The sequence below is a fragment of the Anabrus simplex genome, chromosome 11 (genome assembly GCF_040414725.1).
Source record: "Anabrus simplex isolate iqAnaSimp1 chromosome 11, ASM4041472v1, whole genome shotgun sequence".
NCBI classification, from domain to species: Eukaryota; Metazoa; Arthropoda; class Insecta; order Orthoptera; family Tettigoniidae; genus Anabrus; species Anabrus simplex.
The window spans coordinates 11166549-11186685 of NC_090275.1; the positions used below are offsets into that span (position 1 = coordinate 11166549).

Consider the following 20137-nt stretch of genomic DNA (forward strand, 5'->3'; position numbering starts at 1 on the left):
TTGCAAATCGAGGATTGTGGTGACGTTTAGTAAATTCTCAGAGGCTTGCAGACTCAACGCTGAAAGGCATAACAGTCTATAACGATGATAATGTATGTATGTAACATTTTTGTACTGTACTTAACATCTCTTCAACACGTACTACATGTACGTAACACGACCTAATACGTTGAAAGTCTGTTTCCATTACAATGCGGTCGTGAAAATTCAATATTCATTGACATGCCCCACAACGGGCGACTTAAACGCACTCTACAGTGTGCTAGCAGCAGTGCGAGACCTGTAGCTCAGATCCCTTCAAACAGAACAAAGATGGCCTAGGCCACCATAGCTCAATTGGTAGAGCAACCGACGCGAAATCGGGAGGTTGTGGGTTCGGATCCCACTGGTGTCTGGCTGGCCATTTTTGTTCTGTACTTAACATCTCTTCAACACGTACTACATGTACGTAACACGACCTAATACGTTGAAAGTCTGTTTCCATTTCCCCAACTGTTTGTAGGGGAAGAGAAAAAGATAGGTGAAGGTAATAAAAAATCTCTCATTTTGGCAGACTCATTTCATTTTTAAATATAAGTTATCTGAACGTTTGTCTTGATATAAAACTAAGTTTCCCATTTCCTGACAAAATCATGCTGCTTGCCGAGTCATTGATTGAAGTGCACCTCCAATTGACTCAGTAACACGGATTACAGGCCACTAATGTCCGAGGGAAGATGCCCACGAGCAAATGTCTGAAGAAACTGCAAGGGCATGTTGAGGACAATAAAACAAACAAACAAAAAACAACAAAAAAACTGCTAATAAACATACGTCTAAACACTAAACATTTGAGAACTCATGTCAAAGGAGGTAAGAAAGTGTTGTATGATTGGTTAGAAATAACGAAAAATGGAGAGAAGATACAAAATTTTGTAAAGACATATATAGGACAAATTTCAACAAAAGAGAGGGTATCCTCCAGCAATGGAAAGCGTACTGTACTTTGCTAAATTAATGACAAATTCAAACAACTGATGGTAGAGGAGGAACAAGAAATGTTGGAGGAAATCTAATATGAAGATACAACAATGTTGGAAATAGTAATAATAATGTTTTGTTTTTATGTCCCACTAACTACTTTTGACAGTTTTCAGAGACCTAATACAGAGGTGCCAGTCCTGCGGGAGTTCATTTATGTGCCAGTAAATATAGACCCGAGGTCGACGTACCTGAGCACCTTCAAATACCACCGGACTGAGCCAGGATCGAATTGTCAGGTGCGGATGACGTGACTTCAGAGATGATAACGGCAGCAGGACTAACAGGGTTATATTGAGTATTTTGTGTAATATGGAAGGAAAACAGAAGTACCAGAAGATTGAAGAAAGGGTCTAATAATTCAAGTATTGTGTTATATAATTTTTGCGCCTAGAAGCATTTGCAGGCTTGATCATTGAACTATTCACCAATTCTCATAAACAATTTTGAAGCACATTGCCGGACATTACGTATGTTATGCTGCTCGTCAAGAACTTGCACCTTGCTTCATTTAAATGACCGATCTTCGACTTCTTCTGGATTTTAGGATCTTGCATCACACAGTGCTAATCCCCATAGTGTTATAGTGCTTCTTGAACTGCTTTTAGTGAAAGACTAATCCTTTACTTATTGTTTTCCTATGCATTGTTTTATATTTTTATTTAATCAGCTGATGATGACCCAGAATAGTGGTCGAAACCGGTCCTGCTTTTAATCAAATAAGAAGGTAAAGTTTACATTTCTTATTTTCCTTGTATTGAATAGGTTGAACCACTTTTCTTGCATCAATTTAATTGTGATTCAGTTCAATACGGAACATTATGAAACTTTTATCTTTAAATAGATCAAATTTTGACCTAAATTTTGCATTAAGGAACATGATGGAGAAAAGGTGAGCGTTTAGGAATGATTTAGTGTTCGTAACTCTCTACAAAGAACTTAAACAGAGCACAGAACAGAAGAGGTACAGTAGATCACCCAATGCACTATCACTGCAAGAGCTACTTGTACCACCCCAAATAAGGAGTCAAGATGTCAGGAATGAAGGTGAATATTTCGTCAAATCTTCATGAACTCCGGTCTGGCTCCACTGCTAAACGGTTAGCGTGCTGGCCTTTGGTCACAGGGGTCACAGGTTCCATTCCCAGCAGGGTTGGAAATTTTAGAAATAACTAGTTAATTCCAGTGGAACGGGGGCTGGGTGTTTGTGTCGCCTTCATCACCATTTCATCCTCATCACTACGTGCAGGTCGCCTATGAGTGTCAAATCGAAATACCTGTATCTGGCGAACCGAACTTGTCCTCGTACACTCCCAGTTCTAAAAACAAATGGCATTTCATTTTTATTTTTTTCATGAACTCCAACTAATTAAACAAATGTGTACTGTTTACATTCAGGGTGTCCACCAAATCCAGATTTTAAAATTCCCTGACATTTCCCTGTTTTCCAGACATAAAAACCAGTTTTTTCCCTGACACATGATGACAAAAAACAATTATAAAGGAAGTGTCAGTAATATTAAAATACATTTTTAAAACTTAACATCCAAAAAAATAAATGAGCAATTAATGTGCATATTAAAACTTGGAAGTTTAATTTAGTCTGATTAAATTCACTTTAAGCTTTTTAAAAAAATGTATTGCTATTACTGCTTCAGTGAAGAAACTTCTTTGTAGCCACCGACTCGAGCTTCTGCCATCACCCTCCACTACTTTTCTAATTCTTTCAGCAACAAAGCGGCCTTTCTCTTATTTTTCGCAAAGAATCTTCTACTTCCAATATTTCACGTTTCTCCTTTAGATTTTGAACATACAAAGCATGAACACTCCTTGCACCATGGAGCATGTTATTAATGGAGACCTTTTCAATTTCACCAGGGTTTGGGATTGAATCATATATTATTCTTTGTGCTACAAGGGATACTTGTAGCATGTTCTCTACTATAATTTCTTTATTAACAGGAAAACCACATTCAAGTGAAGCATTTCCATGAAACAATATTAATATCATTTTGAGAAATGAAGCCAACTTTTCTGTTTTCAAATTTACTATCGGACGAACAGTGCGAAGCCAAAAGTGATCTAACCTCTCGTCTTTAGAATACAAAGAATTCACTTCTTTCAAAGTATCATTCTGACAAACAGAAGTGAACTCCCTTTGTACATGAATGACTTCATTACTCGAGATCCATTTAAAGGCATTTAAAGCTATCCTTAGCAGTCTGCTGCTTAGAGGCTACTTGGCTACACTTGGATCGAAACAAGAAATTAATTTAGTCAGTTTATATGCTAGCGGTGAGCAGATGTGGCCAACAGCTGAAAACTGCAGATGATGATGACGATATGCCAGTGGTGACCTTTCCAGTAACTATTTGCACAAAGCTACCATTCCCCTTAGATAATCTGTGCAAAACACTAATATATCTCTATCATTTAATCCAGGATTGCCACGAAGTGCTGCTTTAGCAGCATAACCTATGTCAATTTTAGATGCAGGCAGAAGATTTTCTTTACTGTCTAAATACGTTTTAGGAGATTTCCTGAAGACTGCAGTGACTCAGGCTTAATAAACCTTGTCATGATATTTATCATCAATGAAAGATTCATAAAGGAGTGATGCAAATGGGAGATCTGTCAAACTTTTAGGAATGGTTCCAAATCTCCAACAAGTGATAATAAAAATGACAACTTGCCTTAAGAACCTTATCTTTAAGTGAAGTTGATACTATTTTGAAGCTGTTACAGCTTGGGATTTTCTTGTCTCTGTTTGTTCCTTCCACATATTTTTCGACATTAGGTAAGATATCTATAGCATGTTCAATGACTTGAAAATTTTCAAGCCATCTTATAGCACAATATTTAAAGGAAATACGTTTGAACCTGAATAATGTGTATAATCAGCACAACGTGCAGGAGCATAGCAAAACAAGAAGTGAAGAGCACAAAGAAACTCTGCAATATTCCACTGGGTTTCTTTTACTGCCATTTTATATGAATTGTGCACAGTATGCAAGCCACAAGATCCAATGTTCAACAAAATAGGAACATCTAGATCATCTAATAAATTACCAAAATCCTGAAGGAACTTTTTATTAACATTTGGACCATCCACTGAAATTTGTAAGTTTATTTAGATAGAGTCCTTGCTGTGCTTGCAAAAAACCATTTAACAAATCTGAGGAGGTAGAGTGACCAAGAAACATGGAATCAAAATAAGAAGTGCATACTTCATTAGTATCAAGATTGAAACAATGAACTACAAGATCCATTTGGCCTATCTGAGAAACTTTATTCAGTGACTCGTCAAACCCAACGGTGAAATGTGTGCACTTACTATCCATCTCAAGAACTTGTTTATGGAAATAGAGAGCCAAACCATGAGTGATTGTATATGCAACTTTTGTTCTGTGCAGTTGAACTTTCGAAGCTGTTTCCGAGTCTGGACACATTACTGGAAAAAACTAAGAACGCAATATAGGTCTAATTCATCGAGCTCACCATTCCTCAACAACACAAAATATTCAATAGTAAGCAGATCAAAACATTGAAAATTAGATCTATCAATCATATTGTTATTGATATTATTGATTACTTCACATTCGAGACCACACTTAACTTTTCATTAAAATTTATTCCTGGCATAAAAGACATGCCCTAGATTAATGTTATAAAAACTGAAAAATGTGTTTGTATTACACGGATAAATATGGTATGTCAATTTTATCTGGCAGAAGAATGAATTTCCAGATTTTTTTCCTGAATTCCCTGACATTTCCAGGTTTTCCCGTTAATTATCAAATTCCCTGACATTTCCCTGTTTCCCAGGTTTTCCATACAGGTGGACACCCTGACATTCCTACACTGCTGTGTCTTAGCTGCTGGCTTCCCACCTGGAAGGCTGATGTTCGAATCCCAACCGATCCAGGGTTGAAGGCATATGACGGTGTACCACAGCAATTAGTCTGGGATGCACTGATAAAAAATTAAAAAAGAAAGTAGGTAGAGCAGAAGTACTATCTATGAAACATTTAGTGACACTTCGGCTCCCTAATGCTGAATCAGTAGACCTTGGTTATCTTCGAGATATGGATTGACAACCTCCGACACCAAAAGTGAATCTATTATGCATCGCCATAAGACATCTGGTGGTGTAATCGCAAAACTTCAAAACTATTATTATTTTCAATAAAGTAAACAAATATAGGTGAAAAATGAACTTTTGAAACCTATTGCAATGGCTGAGGAAAATCCAAGTACATCACCGGAAGGTACCTTAGAACTCCTAAGCAAAGAATATTCATTAAATACCTTTCAAACCTAATTATACAACTCACCTAAACATCTACTCCCACACACAATACATAATTTTCCAGCTCCAGTTTCCTGGGTGTGCTATACCAGCGCTCGCCACAAACAATACAATGGTGATAAATTAATAAATAAGGCTTGGATATAGTTGTACTAGCATAAATTCCATTATTTCAAAAGGTAAAGTATAACTATGGTATTTGTCATGTTGCGGTGCTAATGAAAAGTAACGCAGACTCACGGGTGTTCCACACATTATGGTACTACAAGTTTTGTACATCGCACAGGTAACGCAGACCTATGGTGTTTCTCACATAATGCCGCCACTCATAGGCAACGCAAAACCCTTGGTGTTCCTGACCTAGGTGTACTAATCACGAGTACCGATATTCCCGTGGTGTTCCTCATATAGTGGTACTAATCACAGGAAACGCCCAGACCCATGGTGTTTCTCACAATGGTACTAATCACGGGTACTGGAGACCCACAGTGAAACACACTCTGCTGCTACTAATCACAAACCTATTGTGTACCTAACACAGTGGTACGACTCGCAAGTAAAGGTGACCTATGGGTGTTCCTTGCGTGATAGTACTAATCACTAGTAGTTTCGTGGTTCTAATACAATTCTTTGTTTCCGTCCCCCACCCACAGGGGATTGACAGTTATGTTTTCACTGCAAAAGATAGGGACGAATCATCCTGCCCCTAGAAGTATATTAACTGTTACAACTAAACATCATAAATTATGCAACATTTTACATATCCCTTGAAAAAACAGCCCCTGCCTGAAATATATAAAACATGGCATCGCCCCAGAATTCAACATATAGTATATAGATGTCATCGTGTGATTGGCATATATGCTGAAAACAAAGACCTTACCAACAGTTGGTAGTCTGATAACTTTATAAAAGAGCAAAGTTTATCGGGTTGACAGTCCAGCACTGCCACATTTTTAATTTGCTCTAATATACAAATATATTATTAATTTGCTTGAAAAGAGATGTAATTGTGTCAGTTTTATGCTATTTGAGACATGGTTTATTGCTCCCACGAAAACATAGCCTCCTGCACCTTGTGTTACGAGTTTATATGTTACACTGCTACTGTGGGAAGTTTGAATTTATCCATGTGAATATTTATCCGTTTCATGTTGGAATGCTTTGTCGTCGTGTGTCGTTAACAAAACAATAGTATATTACAAGAATACTTACCGAGGTGGATCTTAAACCTTCACAGACTTTATTTTCTTTGCGTGTACCTCTCGAGAAGTAAACTCAGAGAACTAAAAATCAAACAATACTTGTTAAATTTACTTTATGTGTGATACTATTTTGTCATTACGTTGATATAGAAATCGCTGATGAAGGTAGTTGGGGCTCCCGGAACATGTACGAGTAAAACACTGTATAAAATTAGATATTGATAATGTATTGACAGGGCGGACCAATTTTGAAACTAGTCAATACGGACCACTAAGGGACCGAAAATGGTCAAATTTGTAGAATTGCATGCCTATTTTATCATTAATGTTGAATTGTGCTATGTGTCATTGTTTCAGTCTTCCTAACACTGATTTTAAAGATATAATTCAGATGTTCCGTACTATGCACGCCAGGAGAAAGCTCCTGTATTTTTTAAAAATTCTATGTAAACAGAAAATAATTACTTCTATGGATATAATAATACACAAACCCACCATTAAGAATACCAGACGCAGCAACCACTGAAAACAACGTAGCTGAAGCAAAAGCACTGTGCTCCTCAGGCGGCCCAAACAAACTCAAAAAAATAATAAGATAGCAATTTCTTTCTTCTGCAGTAAGCAATTGAAAGTACAAACATTCGAGCAAAGGTGTGGTTTTATTAAAACGTGATAGCCCCAGCATTTGCCAGCTATGAAAATGGGAAACCATGAAAACCTACCAGTTATGAAAATGGGAAACCATGAAAACCATCTCCAGGGCTGCTGACAGTCTGACTCGAACCCACCATCTGCCGAATGAAAGCTGGTAGCTACGTGACTCAAGCTGCGCAGCTATTCGCTTCGTTAACTAAACTATTCATTTTCTTGGATCGTAACGAAGGAGAAAAGGGATATTCATCTCAAAAATAATATTAAGAAGGCCAAAAAACAGAGGCATCCTTCCGTTGACCATAAGCATGCTTAGGAAATAGAGAAGGCACAGCAAAATGACACAGCGACACTTGAAGTAACAGAGGAAAAATCCTTACGTTGAATCTCTAACCTATCCTTTTTAGCAAATGGTCAATGGAAGTTTCTACACCAACTTTACACTCCGCAGCCCAAAGTTTATATTCTAAGGAAGTGAAAATTATGCAAATTTAACTTGGAATTCCTTTTCGAGGGGAGAAGTGTTCATTGCGATGTCTAGGAACCCACCATCTCGCCCCCAGAAGTAAATTTACTTTTATAACCTAATAAAGAGCAGCACCCACCATAGTCCATAGCTAAAGTAGATACTTGCATTCTTATTGATCAATGTGAACAGAAGGCGACATCATTGTCATCAATGCTGATAAATAGGTTGCGTTACCAACCCCAGCACAATCAAACCACCCCTTTCCTTGTCTCTATATCACAGGTCTCGTCCAGATCCTATCCTAACCGTCCCCACAGCAAAAAACAGTCCAGACCAATGGTCTTGTCCAGATCCTATGCTAACCGTCCGCACAGTAAGAACCAGTCCAAACCAATCGTATTTCCACACAAAACTAGAGGCCTAAGAACGCTTCGCGGATTCTAACCTGGGGGCCTACCCCCCTTTTCTTGTCCCTATATCACTGGTCTTGTCCAGGTCCTATCCTAACCGTTCGCATGCCAAGACGGAAGATGTAACAATGATCACAACGAGCTATCGAAGCACCACTCACTCATTAGTTCATAAGTACAGAAGTTGGCAGCACTGAGCACCGCTTGACAACATCCTTCCCGAGCGGGCCATGAGCGTGTAAACAAACGACAGTCGTTCCGTGCGCAGCTGAATGTAGTGAGTACTGGGCTGCATCTTTAGTCCAGCCCGTGGGCCGAGACTTTCTCACACGCATTAACGACTGTCGTCTGTTTACTCACTCGCGGCTTTCTCGGAAAGGATGTTCTCCAGCAGTGCTGCCAACCTCTGTACTTAGGAACTATGCTTCGATACGTGGTGGTGGTGATTATTGTTAAGACCATTGGTGAGTTGTTCTTGCCATGCAGACGGTTTGGTTAGGGTCTGGACAAGACCATTAGTCTGGGCGGTTAGAAGCCGCGAAGCGGCCCTAAGTTTCAGTTTCGTGAGGAAACACGTTTAGTCTGGACGGTTAGGATAGGATCTGGATAAGACCATTGGTCTGGGCGGTTAGAAGCCGTGAAGCAGCCCTCGGCCTCTAGTTTCGTTTATTGTGCTGCGATTGGTAACAGAATATTATTAACTATCTTCACGGGAAGGAGACCGCGTGCCACTTTACATTGTCCAACAGGAATACAAGTAGCAACTTCAGAAATGAAAATGGCCTGTAATAATATTAATTAGGTTATAAAAGTAAATGTACTTCTAGGGGCGGGATGGTGGGTCCCCAGACATCACAATGAACACATCTCTCCTCTGAGACGCTCTGCAAGTACTTATAACATTAAAAATCTCTTGGCTCATGGGATGGACTAATATCCTGGGCTGCGAGGGTAAAGTATTAATGTTTTTACCTACAATCTGATTAAAATCACATTGATTTGTTCAAAACACCAAGAATATTTGAAAGAGCTAAAATGTATTTGCTTAAATGAAGATTTCAACCTGTCTTCTCTTTACCAACACAACAGCAGAAAGATTGCTAAACACATCATGGAAATACACAAAGTGAAAACCATAAAAATCCTCTTTCATTAAAATCAGATTCTTTATGAGACAACTCACTGAAAAGTCAACAAAGTTAGGTATTCAATTACAATAATGAAGACAATTTAATTTTTTGTCCACTATAGGCATCAACTTTCATTTTACAAGAAAATCCAGACAATTCGTACTGATATAGACTGAATGCCTTTCGATGAAAACTGAGAAGTACGCCAGAGAAAAGGGAACTATCTGATGATGAAATAAGGTATTGCTGTGCTAAAATAAAAAAGGTATTCACTTGTTTATCAACTATTACTATGTCCATTACACTTAATTCCTAATATTCATCGTGTTGTAAAAAACTGTACTTATGTCCAACTTCCTTTCAGTCGGCAACACCGAAAACACACACACGTTCACTGCACAGTTCATATCTCAGGTTATGTTTTACATCGAAGACATTGCTTGGGGATTTACGTTTTGTATAAGATTTATATTGTCTCCCTTCATCATTATGCGACCCAATGGCTTTCTCTTCTTAGTTTTCAGATGATACTCTTCTGCATCATCGAGTACAAGATTCATATATTCGTCGAAACCGACAATATGGCCCTCAATTCGAAGATTCACATTTTCATATAGCCACACTTGCACTCGCGATCTGTTTTGAAGGTACCTGAATATAAGGTTGATGGGCTGTACCATCACCTTCTGGACTTTCTGTGGTCCTTTATACGACATGTTTATTTTTCTTCCTGCAAAAATCTACTCACAAAATCGTCCACAACAAACCGGTCCAACAATTCTGATTACTAGGCGCAAAACAACCGGAACAAGACGCATAGCGCGGCACCCAAGCCGAATGAAGCCAATACTACCAACTCAATTGAATTTCTTCCCTTTTCACTGTTTTTTTTTTTTTTTCGGTTTAATTTTTAAGTGTCTTAAATTCAGATAAAATAAAAAAGTTAATTATCACAATAAAGTAGTAATATATTTAACACTAACACAATTTATCCGTACAATAATGATTCTGAAATTACATATTCAATGTTCACAGATCTCTGAGCAGCCTACAAAGAGCATTGGCAGTTGATTTGCCCGCAATTGTAATTAGTGTAATTATGTCAATAAATAATAAATAATGGGATTGCCACTCCCAAGGTGATTATTAAGGTTCGGATGTTAACGAAAAGTCATATTCATATCGTGCGCTTATTTCACACGAAATCTGAAAAATAAGGTTGAATGATGTGTCCCTGACCCCTTTTAAACCAATTTTTTGTTGCATATAAATGCATATTTCCGCCATTTTTATTGTTTCGGTCATAATTTTCTTATTTTAGTGATATAAGGTCATATTCGGTTAGATTTTGAGCATTTTTGTTTAAATTGAATGGATGAAAACAAATACTGCATTTGATGAAAACCATAACGGTGTAAGCAGTATTTTGATCATTCAGAGATAAAGGCATTTATAAAAATAAACATAAACATCTTAACACTCACATAAAGCATGCTATTTGTAGTTATACCGCCTATCACTAGAGCGTAGAATATTACCGCTATCACTCGTATCTCTTTGCTGGTGAAAGGATACATCCTCCCGGAGTTACATCCTGCACTTAACTCATTATTTTATGTCACTTATAGCGTTATGGATTTCATCCATTCAATTGAGGCGTCGTTTAAAACAAGGTAAGTACATGTTATCTGCGTCGAGTTCCAAACACAGGATTTCAAAATACTGTAGTAGATGTATATTTGTTTTCCTGATACAGATAGGTAGAAGGTTTAAAAGACATAATTCCGAAAAAGAAAGAGGTGCTGTACCAATGTATGCCGACAAATACCAAAATGCATGCTAATACTTCGTTTTTGGTGCTTTTTTTTAGGAAACCAAGGTGAGAGATCCTCCTCGGAGCTGAACTGAATGAATGTATAAATATTAACGTACCTACTGTAGCTCTGACAGTTCGCATGATTAAATGTGTCTGCTGTATTATCGCTAATAACTTCTTGATACGTTCAATGTTAGCAATAATATAATACTTGCTACCCGTCCCTAAAACGAAGTCATATTTTACTTTTTTAGGTCATATTTAGGTACATTTTAGGGCTTATTTGCTGGCATATTTTGTACTTCTTTAGGTCATAAACTTCCGAACTAGTGATTATTAATGACTGATAATGACTATGAAATGATAATGGACAGTGTTGCTGGAATGGAAGATGACAGGAAAAACCGGAGTACCCGGAGGAAAACCTGTCCCTCCTCCGCTTTGTCCAGCACAAATCTCACATTGAGGGACCGGAATTAGAACCACGGATCCAGCGCTGAGAGGCCGACGCGCTGCTGTCTGAGCCACGGAGGCTCTAACAGATATTAAAGGCCACGAAATAGAGCACACTAGACTCGGCCTCGAGATACTTCCGAATACCGCCGCAAGAATTCTCTTTACTGAGCTGTCTCGCCCGCTCATTGCAACACGTGCGAGTATGAAAAACTATAAAAATTCATTAAAACTAGTTATTTCAGAAGGCAGCAAACAGATATGAGATAAAAGGTAGACCAAAAGCAATTGTTTGGATTATTTCTTACGTATTTCGTACAAAATGGTTAAACGAAATAAATAATTCACGAAAGAAGCAGAGAAATCTGATAGCCAGGTTGTCACTTTTTAACGAACCATCTAATTGTGCCTCAGAGCACGGTAGCTAGAAGAGAGACGGTAGGTGTCACGAGACGGATGCGCAGAAGACTGCCGTGGTCGTGACGTCACTGGACCGTCGCTCCCATTACACTAAGCATTGTTTGGCGCGTTAATATCAGTCTATTTACACTTTTCTGTCGGTGATATCATTCTAAGCAGTGAATTTCGAAGCATTGCTGTTCGTCTGTGGCCTGCACATTGTTTCATTAATTATTTAATTACTTTCGAGGCTTGCGAATGTTTTGAAAGTCGTGAACTTATGCACATCGGTCGTGAATGAAGTGAATTCCAGTGTATACGATGTGCTTGTGCTGTTAAATTGCCGTGCTGTGCGGTGGCAGGCTGTGCAAACCATCCCAGCCCTAATATAATTTTGTCAAATAGGGCTTCATGCTCTACTGTATATTCAGTATTATATTATATTATATTATATTATATTATATTATATTATATTATATTATATTATATTATATTATATTATATTAGCAATAAAAAGCAATAATGTTTGTACAGTACTTACTATTTTCAGGAAAAGTAACAACATGCAGTATTTAATCTTGTGTATTTTATTTAGAATTTGAAAATCCACAGCCTGTTTCGGTTAATATTATTTCTTGATTGTTAAGCTGCGATTTATTTAATTTGTACGTGTATAAGATTGGGAACTGTAAATACTAACATTTACGATATATTGGAACATTTAAAAATGATTTTTAAACATATTAGCAAAAGGTCCCAATATTCTGGATTTCAAAGTATATCTGCAATATTTACAAAAGCACACAAACAAAATAATAAAAATAATAGTTCTATGCAATATCTTAGTGGTTTTCATTTGATTTTTTTGAATTACAACATACACGTATGTGATAAGGAACATAAATGGGGGTGCTCGGCACGCTGATTTGCAGTAAGTTACAGCGCCTGGGAGACGGTCACGGTCCACTGACGTCGCACGCTCCTGGCCGTTGCGCGTGACACCTACCGTCTCTTTTTAGCTACCGTGCCTCAGAGTAGCCGATGAACGGATCGAGATTACGGTCATAAATAACTTTGTGTTTAATCGCCATTTCACCAATTATCAGCGATCCAATTCTTTTCTCCGCACATCTGATGTTTTGACATTCGTGTTGAAGCCACTGTTTGGTAAGCGATGTTATATCCGCTTCACCATTAGAAAATCCTATGTAATTCTTAGCGTCTTCTGATACGGTAGAGCTAGGCAGTACAAGGATCACAGAAATCTATAGCCGGTAAGTGATTTCCTATGGCAGAGGACGCAAATATTTAGCGTCGTTTCACCGTATTTCTCCTTCTTTTCTTCCCCTAAAATTAAATTCATTCTGACAGGAATAAAGCTCCTAAATGACAATGTTTACCATTCTTTTCAATTTGGTTTGCTTTTTGCTCAAGTTCCGATACCGTAAAACTTCTTCTGATTTCATTACCCGTATCCTATACCTCAATTTACAGATTGTTTTCCGTAATTTGGTATTTCATTTTCTCATCCCTATTGCACCTGCCACATGGTACCTTTTAGGAATAAATGATTTGCTTTAATTTCCGTGAATTTTCATGCATAGGCACGGACCAGGTATCAGCTGATAGACAGGCCGTCCCGTTGCAAGCAGAGAGCCGGAACTGGGTCGAGCGGTAATGCAGCGGAAAGTTGGAGAAGGGGTGAGAGAATTCTGCAATAATCCGTACACTTGCAAGAGAGGAAGAATCACATTTAACCATTAATTTCGACCAATATAAATCATAATCTGTAGATTATGTCACTTTTTACTTGTTCGGTGGTCGAGGACACTTTACTGTGTGAAGGAGCGAATAGAGAAGTTAATTACTTAGTGCAGTGTGAGAGAGCGAGCACACAGTATTCTTCTTGTTAGGTCAAGAACAGTCACATATTCTACTACTTTCTGGAAAAGAAGATGTCAAGGGACAAACCTTGCCTTTTGAGGGAGTATACATGATACAACTTCGTCCGAAAGAATGCGTCTGGAAACTTCGAGTACATTTTATCTAATCTTGTGGACTTGGTTTGAAAATATCCTAATAAGTTTGTATTTTGTCTTTGAATTCGAGAATTATTCCACGATTTCATGTGGACTATTTCATTCCGAAGTACCGTACATTTGGAACAATTTAAGCCGTCGAGAAGAGAACATTATTTACCAAGGGAACTTGTGAAAACGTACGACGTAGACTACTACAGGGTGTGAGTTGAGTGACAACTTGTGTAGTCAACATCGTGTTGAGCAACTGTAGGACATATAATCCAAGGATTAACGAGAAGTAGATGTATGGTACATTATTCTATTGTGCCAGAGAAATAGGACATCAAATGTACATCGCTGCATCGAGTGTTAAGTATGATGGTGCACAACTTCGTTAGGTAATACAAGTGGAGCAAACCTCTAATTTAAATTTTAGTTTCAGCCTGACTACGAGAGCCAGATATTCAGTTATGGATCAACGAGGGAGGACTTCCATGACAACCTCAAGGAATCATCGCCGCAAATTCATATCGCCTGACTGTGCCGACGTCATGGACTTCTGAGCTGAAATTGTGTGAGCCAGCATAATGAACAGGTACGATCCGCCATAATCGAGAGGAGACATGTCTTCATGTCTACATCCCAGATGAATTTGTCTACATCGAAACAATGAGTACCCATTAAACAATATTGTTTCTTTCTGTAGATATTTCGAGATTGTTTTCTTGATTGATTTATTTCTCAACTTTTAGTTAGATTTGAATGTCTTTCATTATGGTGTTGGTTGAGTAGAGCATGTGTTTCATTAGTTCATTGATGGTATATGTGGGGTACTTAAGATCTTCAAAAATTGCCACTGTTATATTGAGGCAATAATAATAATAATAATAATAATAATAATAATAATAATAATAAAGTACTTTATTAACGATAACGATGATAATAATAACGTGTTCACCGAGCTCGATAGCTGCAGTCGCTTAAGTGCGGCCAATATCCAGTATTCGGGAGATAGTAGGTTCGAACCCCACTGTCAGCAGCCCTGAAAATGGTTTTCCGTGGTTTCCTATTTTCACACCAGGAAAATGCTGGGGCTGTACCTTAATTAAGGCCACGGCCGCTTCCTTCCAACTCCTAGCTCATTCCCGTCCCATCGTCGCCATAAGACCTGTCTGTGTCGGTGCGACGTAAAGCAAGTAGCAAAAACAAAAATAATGTGTTCAGTAGCCGACCTTAAAGCGATGATCTACACTAGATTGTTTATAGAAATGGAGATGTATTCTGATTATTTAAATTTGATCTAAAATGTATTTCATTCATTTAGTAGCCACAGGATTTATTTCTTCGGAATATTTCACGATTGAAAATAATAATCATGGAAATAAAGGTAAAGATTAGGACGGAAGATTAAAAAATGTTTTTGAGATACAAAATTTTGTTGGAAGTGATAGTTGTACTACAGAAAACGTCCAATTCGACAATGATGATGGTAGAATTGAATCCATCCGGCGAATATGGTGCATAATGACTTATTGAAATCAGTTGCGTATTAACCACGCGGTGACCACTAGGGTACCGTACACGTTGGTCATGGTCATTGTTATTAGAGATAATAGTAATTTGAAGAAATAACTCAACAACAAATTAAAGATGTGTTTGCTATGATTTAAGATTCTATTTCATGAGATTGAGCATAATTATCCTTGATTGTACGTGGTTGAGATTGTAAAACTTCGTCTGATCGTAATCATTTGTCGTCTAATTCTATTTCTATTCATTGCTATAAGTCGTGTATGTCATTATTGTAGGGTCATCTACAGAATCCTAGGGTTCATGATACAATAATAATAATAATAATAATAATAATAATAATAATAATAATAATAATAATAATAATAATAATAATAATAATAATAATAATAATAATAATCCAAACGGCAATAAATTTATTTCCGTAAATTTTGAGGTCGTTGTGATATATTTTTGTATCTGTGTACTTTATTTCCTTGTGATTTTCAGAACTTTATGCATATTCCCGTAGTATGTGATTCTGATATTGTCGAACTCAGGACCTTTGTTTTGTGATAGTTATGCTCTATTTTTCCAATGAAAGATTTAATTCTGTAATTTAAATGTTATTGGCGATTAACCAGTTGAATAGAATCAAGGGAGATCTGAAGAAAATGAGAATAAGCCAAAGAATCTGAAAAATATAAAGAATATGGAAACCTGATATGTAAAAATCTGGAACTTAGACATTTAAGAGAAACGTAAAAAATCTGAAATGTATGAATTGAACTATTAGGTAACCTCATAAATAATTGGTAATTGATTCGTGAGTGAATTGTGGTATAGATTTGAGCTATAGGGCTAATAATCATAATCTCATTTGATTTATTATTGTGAATAGTATAAAGCTTCGTAATAAACTTTAAATAATGCAAAGAGTAGGGTTAAAATAGTGACAAAGTGAGAATAGGAGTACACGTTGCCCATAATTAGCTAGGAACTGGAGAGGCTAACCTATGATTTAAAAGGAAACATAATTAAGAAGCTTATATAAAGCTTAAGCATTTAAATCATTGCTGATTTTAACTCAGACTTTGTAAAAATGTATAATAGTGTAAGCATGGGTTAGAATAGGAATTAACTAATGAATTTAAATCATTAAATTAAGTTAAATAGTGAAAATGAGATTGAAATGGAGCTCTATTTTGTAAAATGAACTACTCTAAAGGTAGGGTATTCAATTTCAGGAGTATTGGGTCATTGGCAACAAATGGATTTGATTTGAATGCAATATTGTTCATCGAGTATTACGCACTTTCCACTAATGTCATTTTTATTTACTTTACAGTCACATCGATTCAACATCGATACCAGAAGTGGAGAATTTGAGGATAATGAATACAAAATTTGTTCAAAGTAATTCAAGGAAAATTCAGGGAGCACATACTTGTAAATAAGTTTTTTCCTTATATCCAGTGGATTGAATTCAGAGGTTCATATTTTTTGAATCGATGTCCAGATTTTCATGTTGTTAATAAATGTTCATTGTTGTTTTGTTGTGTATTTCATAGTGCCAGCTGTCACCTATCCTATCGCCAGTGCCCTGCGAATAAAAATTATTAAAAGATCGTGTCCCGATATAGCGACTTCGGCTCATCGTACGTTCCACCCGTGGGACTCTCGCGCAGCCGAATAAGCGACCCCAGAAAAAGGGGGACAGTATGTGGCGATTCCAGAAACGGTATTTAGACTATGTCTACGGTTAAACAATGCCTATTTATGGTTACCGCATTGCAGAGACATTATTTATCACTTAGACACTGTCTAAAACTGATGTTCAACCGGTCATGTTTAAACACAGCTGAGAACACTGTTTAACCTCAGATGAGAGGAGTGAATTGCAATGAGAGGTTATGTACCATGAAACATGTAATTTGTATTACCATGTTGAGACGATTCGGGAAGAAAGGTTAGTCCGACGGTCTCTCTGTGGGTTGCCCGCTGCTAAATCGCAGCAATTCGTTTGACATGTATGGGGAGATAGATCTTAAAATAAAGTTTCGCTCTTCGAGAGACTTGTTTCTTGACACTGACGAAGGTACAGTCAACTTGAATACAATTCTTGGCAACCGATATATTTTATTATATACCGGTACATGGGGTAATTTCCATGGAATTATAGGTCATTTCGACTACATCTATATCAGAATTATGTATCCCGATCGTCAGAGGGCTGTCACATACATCAGCCAGGAGGGATTCACTTATATTTACTGCCAAGGAAACACATAGAATAGTAAAAACTTAAAAGTAGGTTGTATGGTGTTTTTATATATATAATCGTATAAATTTTCGACAACTATCAGATAGGAAAAGGCAAGTGGTAGTGATGGTGGTGAATATTGTTTAAAGAGGACTGGGAAAGAAGAGCCGTGGCCATAATAACAGCCCTAGTATTTGCCTGGAGTAAAAATAGGGAAACTACGGAAAACAGTCTTCAGGGCTGCCGATGATGCGTTTCAAACCTACGATCTCCAGAATGCAAGCTGCATCTATATGGCCCGTACAACACACTCGGTTACACATTACTATTGCTTCATCTTCTCTTCGTCGAAGCTACTATATTTATGAGTAAATTACACTCAATGTAACAATGAAAGCATAAGCTACACTTCCCCGTACGGTGGCGTGTCGTTTTAGTGTCGATAACATTATGATAAGATTTGATCTCCACCGAAAGTGATACTCATGCTCATGCTTAGCCATATTTGAATAATGTCATTGTGAATGAAGACAGACAGCTGACAGCGCGCGCACCGACGAATTTCATTAGTTGCGACAAGCAAATAGTAATATGAAATATACTTCTATCTCCATTTTCAAACCAATATTGAAACTTTAAACGATGTCTCGTTAAACATCGTCTGAACATTGTTTATGCAATGGAAGATCGTGCTCGATTTAGACGTTGTTTAGGTCGACTTAAAACTAGACATCAATTTCTGCAATTAGCCCTATAGTTTTAGATCTAACAGATATACTCGTAGTCTTTTCTTGACATAGAAACGAGACCTTGTACTCCTTTTTCGTTTGTGGCTGACGTATTTATAGGTATGGTATGTTCATTTTTATTTGAATTGGAACTTTTACTAAATTTTGATGGCAATACATCATTTTTGGGAGCTGGATGCTTCCTGCGTTTGACATTTTTCTTTTCGTGAACAGGATACACACTGCAAACAGAAGGAACTTTGATTGATGTATTGAAATCTGTTGTATGAGAGAAATTGCTAGGTACCTAAAGGGATCCTACTTTATCACCTTGCTTTTAGAAATAGGTTGCCTCCATTTCTCCCTTAAACCGCACTGGGAAGGGAAACTTTAGGTCGTCAATTTTCATGATTTTTAAGTGTCATCCGAAATACATAGAGGTACGCAACCGTGTACCATCCTCTCAACCTCACAGACATTCACTGACAGGAACAATTTTCATAATAAATTGCACGAAATCAACACAGCATCACACTCCGAATATCACAATGTTCAAGTCCGACAAGAACAGAACGAAAACCTGACATCTAGCGGCCAAACCGTGAACAGGGTCGGGCCGACTTTTCAGCGACAAATTAGTAGGGTTGGGTGGGTTGCCATTTTTTGATATAAGAAATGAGAGAAATTTACCTAAAATACGCTATTTTTTACAAAAATAAGGGACAGTTCATAAATACTTGAAAATCAAACGTTAGGTACAATTTTTCTCAATTTGCATTACGTCGCACCGACATAAATAGGTCTTATGGCGGCGATAGCATAGGAAAGGGATAGGAGAGGGAAGGAAGCGGCCATGGTCTTAATTAAGATACAGACCCAGCATTTGCCTGCTGTGAAAATGGGAAACTATGAAAACCATCTTCAGGGCTGCTGACAGTCGGGCTCGAACCCACCATCTGCCGAATGAAAGCTGGTAGCTACGTGACCCAAGCCGTGCAGCTATTCGCTTTGTTAATTTCACTATTCACCTCCTTGGATCATAACGAAGGAGAAAAGGGATATTCATCTCAAAAGTAATATTAAGAAGGCCACTAAACAGAGACACCGTTTCGTTGATCATAAGCATACTTAGGTAATAGGGAAAGCACAGAAAAGGGACACAATGACACTTCTAGTAACAGAGGAAAATCCTTATGTTGAATCTCTAACCTATCATTTTTAGCGAATGGTCAATGGAAATTTTTACCTACATTTTGATGAAAACCACATTGGTATGTTCAAACCACCAAGAATATTTGAAAAAGCTAAAATGTATTTGCTTAAATGAAGATTTCAACCTGTCTACTCTTTACCAACACAACAGAAGAAAGATAACTTTGCTAAACAGCATGGAAATGGGCCGATTGCAGAAACGGCATTTAGACGATGTATACGGTTAAACAATGCCTAAGTATGGCTGCCGCATTGCAGAGACGTTATTTATCACTTAGACACTGTCTAAAACCGATGTTCAACCGGCCATGTTTAAACACTGCCGAGAGCACTGTTTAACCTCAAATGACAGGAGTGAATCACAATCAGAGGTTATGTACCGTGAAATACGTAATTTGTATTATCATGTTGAGACGATTCCGGGAAGAAAGGTTAGTCCGACGGCCTCTCTGTGGGTCGCCCGCTGCTAAATCGCAGCAATTCGTTTGACATGCACGGGGAGATAATCATAAAATAAGGTTTCGCTTTACGAGAGACTTGTT

The 20137-nt window shown here is 37.6% G+C and overlaps 1 protein-coding gene and 1 long non-coding RNA gene across 3 annotated transcripts in view; one reads left to right on the forward strand and one right to left on the reverse strand.

The window, feature by feature from the left end:
• The window catches only part of LOC136883517 (uncharacterized), a 28722-nt gene extending 11834 nt beyond the window's left edge, over positions 1-16888 (forward strand). Inside the window, exons 1-3 of one of the 2 annotated variants that reach the window (XR_010861261.2) lie at positions 10761-10867; positions 14320-14478; positions 16741-16888. This is a non-coding gene — a long non-coding RNA (uncharacterized lncRNA). Of the gene's footprint in view, positions 1-10760; positions 10868-14319; positions 14479-16740 lie in introns of those variants that run through there. The other variant, XR_010861262.2, reaches the window with a different exon arrangement.
• Positions 9083-10016, reverse strand: SmE (Small ribonucleoprotein particle protein SmE). Its single transcript, XM_067155199.2, has one exon. It carries the CDS (start codon positions 9908-9910, stop codon positions 9617-9619), a length of 294 nt encoding a protein of 97 aa, XP_067011300.1. The 5' UTR covers positions 9911-10016; the 3' UTR covers positions 9083-9616.
• Positions 16889-20137: the final 3249 nt, after the last annotated feature.